The 8907-nt window shown below is 38.8% G+C and overlaps 1 protein-coding gene across 1 annotated transcript in view; it reads right to left on the minus strand.

Moving 5' to 3' along the window:
• LOC107863880 (dimethylnonatriene synthase) overlaps positions 1–7781 on the minus strand; it is an 11574-nt gene extending 3793 nt beyond the window's left edge. The window contains exon 1 of the mRNA XM_016710063.2: positions 7758–7781. Coding sequence (XP_016565549.2) covers positions 7758–7781 — 24 coding nt within the window. The remainder of the gene's footprint in view (positions 1–7757) is intronic.
• Between the last annotated feature and the right edge of the window lie 1126 nt (positions 7782–8907).

The following is an 8907-nucleotide window of genomic DNA, read 5'->3' on the forward strand; positions in this document are numbered from 1 at the left end:
GGAGTCAATGTTGATTTCAAGAGGCATTAAGTGATGGTTCTCAGCCAGTCTCACACCCTCTAACAAGGTAATTAGCTCCATTTGATTGTTGGTGGTATGTGGGTAGTGTTTAGCAAACCCCACTTCTCATCCCCCTCTGTAGTTTCTAATAACTCCTCCAATCCCTCTCTTCCCAGGATTATTGAGGTAGGCACCATCAGTATTAAACTTATAGTTGAAATATCCTGAATTTTGACCTTTAGAAAATTTCCTGAAAATCCATTATCTGGACTCAATACGACTCAAGGGTACGAGCCGTATGCTAGGGTACGAGTAGTATGGTCCCGTCGTATGCTGACCAGTGTTAGTTGGTGGGATAATTTTGGTTACTGGAATGGGTATGACTGGGTACGAGTCATATGGGTGGTTATGATTGTTTGATTTCTTAACTTAATCTTAGACTTGGTTACTTAGGTTGGATCTGAGTACGAGTGGCTCACCATGAGCCGTAAACCACGGTACGAGTAGTACCCAGGACTTGTATGGTAAACAATATTTAATTCCTTAGGTATTCCATTCTACCATAGATACAAGTTATGGGTACGGATCGTATACTGTGGTTATGAATTAGTTGGATGAGTCGTCTACTGGACACTATTTGATCCAAGGGTTGAGGCTTGGATATGAGTGGTGGAAACCAATCGTATAGGAGGATATGACTCGTATGGATTAGTTGTATCCCTGTGACAGGTTTTTAAGGAATTTAAGTAGGGGTATTCTGGACATTTTCCTACTTAGTTTAATTAGGACACATGACTTCTAATACACTTAAAAGGTTATTTCCCCTATTATTCTATTCATTAACACTTAGAAACTATTCTAAAACATCCAATAATTCTCTCAAGAGCTTTTGGGACAAGAAAGCTAGGGTTTCAACTAAGGGATTGCTTTAGGGCTTTCTTTGGTGAGTTCTTTCCATCAATTCTTCGGTTTAAGGCATAATTCTCTTCCCTCATTTTAATTTCAACTAAAGGCATGGTTTATATGATTGATTTCATGGTTTTACTATTTCATGATTATGTTTTTTCAACTATTACTTGGGATTTTGATATTGAATGCTTAGTTATGTTTTTTATGGTTTAATTATGCCTTTATATTCATTAATGGTGGTTTTGGACAATTGGATTGCATGGTAACTGTTTAATGGTCTTTGAAATTGATTTTGGTTATATTATGCCCCCAAGGTATTTGATAAAATGCTTATAAAGATATGTTTATTGCATTGACTTCTTTTAATAGAACTCTTGTAATTTTTAAACTGGATAAAGGATTTATGCATGGTTTAAACAGTTTGAAAAGGCTAAATGATTATGCTTGTAGAGAACATGGAAGTCTCCGAAGTGGATTTAATATGGTATATGGAAAGGATACCTAAGGTCCCTTTAACCTAAATGGTTTGCCTATGGATATTACTTGCAAGTAAGGGGATGGTATGAAGATACCACCAATATTGGCCTTGGTTAATAAATGGTAAATGGATTGTTTGGACATGGTTTTAATTAGGCATTATAGCGGGTGTAGCTAAGCCATGACAGGTGGCAATTTCGGGGGGACCAAAAATCGAAAACTCATATTTGCTGATATGAGGGGTCCTTGATGACTAAATGAGAGTGTCGTGTTTTATATTGGAGGGATGTACTATTCATCCCATGAGATATTTCTCGATCATGTGGCTACACGTACTGAGACCCTTTCAACAGGGGGAGCTGAACCCATATCACCCGTGGGTGGTTAGTATTAAAAAGCTACACAACCTATGTAAAGGTTTTAAGTGCATGCTAAACCCAATCCCCTTTTTCCGACACTTATATATGTATAGTTGTATGCATTATAAATGGTTTTACTTGGTTTTATAACTGACATTATTTTATCCCTACTATGAGTTTCATGATAGCGATCATTCGCTAACCCCATCTACTGGCATCTTCATACCCACGCTGTGCAGGAATCAACTATTCTACTCCTCCCGTTTAGCATGCAAATTTGATATCAGCACTTGGCCTGAAGTGGTGAGCTTCCATTCTTTTAGAATTTATCATTTCATGTTATGGATTTCTTTAAACACTTTTATTTTATTTTGGATATTGGTTTTGGCCCTGATTGGAGGCATGTCTTAACCAGATTTATTTACTCTATTGGATAAAGTCTTTGTGGTAGAGATGGTGAAAAGTGGCAGAAAAATAAGTGGGGGAGTTTGATCTCCTTTTCTGCTAGTTCTCTTTACCCACAGTAGTCGGGAGACAGGCGTCATCAAGGTGGTGACAATTCTCTGGCACAGGTATACCAATCTCAGGCGAGTAGAGGTCAGTCAGTTTCTTTGTGTACTCCTTGTCAATTCTGTGGTCGTCCTCATTGGGGTTATTTCGAGAAAGAAAGGGATAAGTGATTCAAGTGTGTCTAGGTAGGCCATCGGCTCAGGGATTATCTGATCAATAAGGTTGCTACGGGGGAGAATAAGATTCTTATGGCTTCATCTTCTGCTCCTGCACCTGGTGGTATGGCATCTTCTTTTGTTACTGCTCCTGGTTCTAGTGTTGGTCGGAATAGGTTGTATGCTTTAGTATCCTGACAAGAATGTGAGGCATCACCTAATGTCATTACTGGTATGTTATAAATTTTCTATCATGATGTGTATTATTTGCTTGATCTGGGGTCCACTCTTTCTTATGTTATTCCATATGTGGCTGTGTCTTTTGGTTTTGATCCAAAATTTATCTCGGATCCTTTTCTATTTCTACCATGGTATGTGACTCAATTATTGCTGAGAGAGTTTATAAGGGGGTATGGTATCTGTTTGTAATAAGCAGACCCTGAAGGATCTGTTTGAGTTGTATATGATAGATTTTAATGTAATCTTAGGTATAGATTAGTTGCATTCTTGTTATGTGTTTGTGGATTGTTGGACCCATAGGGTTATCTTTAAGTTTCCTGGTGAACCAGTTGTAAAATGGAAAGGTAGTTCCTTAGCTCCTAGGGGGGTTTATTTCTTATCTTGAAGCTCGGAGGCTAATCTTTAAGGGTTGTTTTTATCACTTGGTATGGGTTAAAGATTCTGGGTTAAAGATTCTAACTTGAAAGGTCTTTCTTTGTCTTCAGTCCGTATGGTTAATGAGTTCCTAAAGGTCTTTCCGGATAATCTCCCTGGTGTTCCTACAGATAGGGAAATTGAGTTCAGTATTGATTTACTTTCGGACACTCATCTAATTTCAATTCCTCTATATAGAATGGCTCCAGCTGAGTTGAAGGAAATTAAGAAGCAACTTAAGGGTCTTCTAGATAAGGGATTTATTTATCCTTTCTCAATAGGGTGTGTCGGTGTTGTTTGTGTGCAACAAGGATGTTTTCCTTCGGATGTGCATTGACTAAAGGCAGTTGAACAAGGTGATGGTCAAGAACAAGTATCCTCTTCCTTGAATAGATAATTTATTTGATCAGTTATAGGGTGTCAAGTTCTTCTCTAAGATAGATCTTCGGTCTGGGTACCATCAACTTAGGATTAGAGAGGTAGATATCCCTAAGATGGATTTTTGTACTCGATATGGCATTTTGAGGTCTTGGTGATCTCGTTTATGTTGACTAATGCTCCGGAAGCATTTATGGACTTGATGAATAGAGAGTTCATGCAGTATTTGAATCTCTTCACCATTGTGTTTATTGATAACATTCTGGTTTATTTAAAGAGTGAGGTGGATCATGCTAATCACCTCTGTGTGGAGTTGCAGATCCTAAAGGAACAATAATTGTATGCCAAATTCTCTAAGTGTGAGTTTTGGTTGAACACTGTGACTTTCTTGGGTCATGTTATTTCTAGTAAAGGGATCATGGTGGATCCGTAGAATGTTATTATGGTGAAAAGGTGGCCTAAGCCCATGACTCCATCTGATATCCGGAGTTTCTTGGGTTTGGCCGATATTATAGGCGGTTTGTGGAAAGCTTTTGTTCGATAGCTGCTCCTTTGACTAAGTTGACTTAAAAGAAGGTTAAGTTTTCTTGGTCGGATGCTTGTGAAGGGATTTTTTTGAATATAAAGGATAAGTTGACTTTGGCTCTAATCCGGACATTGTCGAAAGACAATGATGGTTTTATGGTCTATTGTGATACTCATGATTTGAAGTTGTTGGAGGTTGTGTTTGATTTGAAAATATGGAGGCATTATTTGTGTGGTGTTCACATGGATATCTTTTCTGATCACAAGAGTCTTCAGTACATGTTTACTCAGAAAGAGCTGAATCTCAGGTAGAGGAGGTGGTTTGAGCTTTTCAAAGATTATGATATGAGTCTTCACTACCACCCAAGTAAGGCTAATATGGTTGTTGATGTTATTAGTAGGTTATCCATAGAGATTTTGGCTCACGTAGAGGAAGGCAAGCTGGAATTGGTGAAGGATATTCACCACTTGGCTAATCTGGAATTGGTGAAGGATATTCACCACTTGGCTCACGTAGATCCTGTCTTGATAAAGATTAAGAGTGATGTTGGTGAGCAAAAGGTAGTGGTCTTTTAGATCAGTGGTGATGGTACTTTACGGTACCAAGGGAGGTTATTTGTTCCAAATATCGACAGGTTGAGGCAAAGGGTTTTGGCTGAGGTGCATGAGTGTGCTATATTGCTTATCCCAGCTTGACTAAGATGTATTATGATCTCAAGAAGATCTATTGGTGGAATGGCATGAAAAAGGATGTGGTTGATTTCGTGGCCAAGTGCATGGTGTGTCAACAGGTTAATGATAAACACATGAGGCCAGGAGAGTTGTATTAAGAAATTGATTTGCCCGAATGAAAGTGGGAAGTGATCAATATGGGTTTCGCTACCAGTATCCCTCGGTCTTGGAATCAGTATGATTCGATTTGGATCATCATGGATAGGATGACCAAGTCTGTGTATTTTTTCTAGTGCGAACTACCTTTTCGGTGGAAGATTATGCGCAGTTGTATCTTTAAAAATTTGTGAAAATAAATGGGGTACTTGTTTTGATTATCTCTAATCGTGGTACGCGGTTTGCATCTCACTCTTTTGAAGTCTTTCTCGAAAGGGTTGGGGACTAAGGTTAGTCTGAGTACTGCTTTTCATCCACTCTCGGATAGGCAGGCAAAGAGAACTATTCAGACATTAGAAGATATGTATTGGGCCTGTATGATTTACTATGCATCTTTCTTTGGTGGAGTTTGCTTGCAATAATAACTATCATTTGAGTATTAGTATGGCTCCTTTTGTGGAATTGTATAGTATGAGGTGCAAATCTCCTATTGGGTTGTTTGAGTTTGGAGAAGCAGATATGTTTGGTGCTGATTTGGTTTATCAGGCGATGGAAAAGGTAAAGGTGATTCAGGATAGTCTTAAAGCTGCCCAAAGTCTCTAAAAGTCCTATGCGAATGCTAGGCGTAGAGACCCTGAGTTTGAGGTTGGGGACAGGGTGTTTCTTAAGGTGTCTCCTATGAAGGGAGTAGTGCAATTTGAAAAAAAAAAAGAACCTCAGTACTCGATTTATTGGACCTTATGTGTTTTTGCGAAGAGTTGGAAATGTTTCTTATAAGTTGGAGTTCCCATCTAGCTTAATTTTGGTTCATCCGGTCTTTCATGTTTCTATGTTAAGGGAGTGTCTTTGTGATCCTTATTCTGTTGTTCCCTTGAAAGGATTGGGTATTTTGGATTCTCTGTCTTATGAGGAAGTCTCGGTTGAGATATTAGATAGGCAAGTTCATCGGTTGCGGACCAAGAATATGGCTTCGGTTAAGGTTCTATAGAGGAAGCATAAGGTAGAAGAAGCTACTTGGGAAGAGAAAGAGGACATTAAGTCGAAGTATCCTCATTTGTTTTCTTCTCCTGGGATTCATGCGGAACGTGTGTGTTCTGGAACACATCTTTATTTTCTAAGTTTGTTAAAGGAAAGATTAAATCTTTGCCACTTTGTTTTCAAATTTTGTTAAAGGGATGTTTGATAATGCAAATGACTTTGTGTGTGGTTACCCCTACCTTGTTCTTCATTCGGGGATGAATGTTTCTAGTGGGGGGGACTGAAACATCCTAGGTTTTGACCCTTAGAAAATTTCTTGAAAATCTATTTTTCAAACCCAACACGACTCTAGGTTAAAAGCCGGATACTGGGGTATGAGTGGTATGGTCCTGTCTTATACTGATCAATGTTAGTTGGTGGGATAGTTATGGTCACTAGAATGGGTGAGACTTAAGGGTATGAATCGTATTGGCGGTTACTGGTCATTTGATTTCTTAACTTAATATTAGACTTGGTTACTTAGGTTGGATCTGAGTACGAGTGGCTCTCCATGAGCCGTAAGCTAGGGTTCGAGTCATACCCAGGACTCGTATGGTAAATGATGTTCAATTCCCCAGGTATTCCATTCTTCTAGGGATATGGGTTGTGGGTATGGATCGTATACTCTGGTTACGACTTGGTTAGATAAGTTGTATACTGGACAGTATTTGATCCAAGGGTTGAGGATTGGGTACGAGTAGTGGAAACCATCGTATTAGAAGATACACCTCGTATGGCCCAGTTGTATCCCTATGAAGAATTTTTAAAAGATTTAAGTAGGGATATTCTAGACATTTCCCTACTTACCTTAATTAGGACCCATAATTTCTACTACACTTAGGAGGTTATTTACCCAATTATTCTATTCATTAAAACATATAAACTATTCTAAAACATCTAATAATTCTTTAAAGAGCTTTTGGGGCAAGGAAGCTAGGGTTTCAACTAAGGATTGCTTTGGGGCTTGCTTTGGTGATTTCTTTCCATCAATTCTTCGGTTTAAGGCATGATTCTCTTCCCTCATTGTATTCAACCAAAGGCATGGTTTATATGATTGATTTCATGGTTTTACTATTTCAGGATTATGGTTTTTAAATTATTATTGGGGGTTTTGATATTGAATGCTTGGTTATGGTTTTCTATGGTTTTAATTATGCTTTTATATGCATTAATAGTGGCTTTGGACAATTGGATTGCATGGTAACAGTTAAATGGTCTTTTGAATTGGTTTTGGTTATATTATGCCCTCAAGGTGTTTGATGAAGTACTTATAAAGATATGTTCATTGAATTAATTTCTTTTAATGGAACTGTTGTATGTTTTAAAATGGATAAAGTATTTATGCATGTTTAAACGATTTGAAAAGGCTAAATGGTTATGCTTGTGGAGAACATAGAAGTCTTCCAAGTGGATTTAATATGGTATATGGAAAGAGCAGCTAAGGTCCCCTTAACCTAAATAGTTTGGCTATGGATATTACTTGCAAGTAATGGGATGGTATGACGATACCACCAATATTGTCCTTGGTTAATCAATGGTAAATAGATTGTTTGGACATGGGTTTATTGGGCATTAATGGAAGGTGTGTAGGTAAGTCGTGGAATGTGGCGGTCCCGGGGGGACCAAAATTGGAAACTCATATTTGCCGATATGAAGGGTCCTTGATGACCACATGTGAGTGTCGTGTTTTATATTGGAGGGATGTACTAGTAATCCCATGGGATATTGCCCGGTCATACGGCTATATGCAATGGGACCCTTTCAGCAGGGGAAGCTGAACCTATATTGCCCATGGGTGGTTAGGATGGCAAAGCTACACAACCCAGGTACAGGTTTTAAATTCATACTAAACTCGTTCCCTTTTTCCCAATACTTATACATGTATGGTTGTTTGCATTATGGATGGATGTACTTGGTTTTATAACTGGTATTATTTTATCCTTACCCTGAGTTTCATGCTAGCAGTCATTCGCTAACTTCGTCTACTGGCGGTTGTATACCCATGCTATATAGGAACCAACTATTCTACTCCTCCTGTTTAGCATGCAGATTTGGTATCAGCACTTGGACTGAAGTGATGAGCTTCCATCCTTTCGGAAAGCATCATTTCATGTTATGGATTTCTTTAAATATTTTTTTTATTTTGGATATTAGTTTTGGCCATGGTTGGGGGCATGTCCCAACCAGAAAATCCCGCTTAGAGATCGCAACTATAGTCAGAGTAGGAGTTCCCATCCATCATCTCCGTCGAGGCCTCATTTGACCTGCAAATTACGGTGGATCCGTCGGATTTAAATCGTAATTAGATTCGGCAACTAAGGACGAGATAACCATAGGTCCCGAATGTTCTCTTTAATAGGGTAGCCTTGACCGGGCTCTTCACCGTAGAACCTTTACCCGAAAAATAAAGCCCAGGCGCAAGTGACTGACTTAGCCTCTTGCTATCTTTACTCTTTTGGACAGAGACTTTATGGTACTTCTAAGGGTTGGTATGGGTGGAATCGATATTGGTGTCGTCCTAGGCATTGGAATAAGTCGGTGGGCTGACATCATTGGACAATATTGTTGGTTGTTCCATCCTATTACATTTTGGGATTGATTTTCATATATGTTTTGGTATTTCCTTTGGTTTATGGTCTTTAATTTGGCTTGGTATAGTTGGGTGGTTGGTGTAGTATGGTTGGACTCAGTTTGGTCGGTCACGGTTGTGGCCCTATCCTAAAGTCTTGGTGAGAACAATAATGTTATCTTGTTATATGTTTGAAATTCAGCCCATCTAAGGATTGACATAGGTGGTTGGATTGGGTAACAGGGGACATTCCTCGGTCCTAGTTAGACTTGGGATGCCCATTACGATAAGGCTCGGGGTCGATCGTGTCAGTAGTGCTGATTTGCTGGTGGGTTCTATTTGACATAGATGCTAGTTAATTTTTGGGCATCACAACATGGTAGAATTCAACTGCTTCTGCATGGATATCCTGGAACTTTGGCTTGTTCTTTTTATTGTTGAAGGAGTTAGTGTTTCTATTCTTCCAAATTACTCAATGGGTGAAAGGGAGGATGTTGTTTCACGTGAGAATATTATCAAACTTTAT

Source organism: Capsicum annuum, chromosome 3, assembly GCF_002878395.1.
Source record: "Capsicum annuum cultivar UCD-10X-F1 chromosome 3, UCD10Xv1.1, whole genome shotgun sequence".
Taxonomy (NCBI): domain Eukaryota; kingdom Viridiplantae; phylum Streptophyta; class Magnoliopsida; order Solanales; family Solanaceae; genus Capsicum; species Capsicum annuum.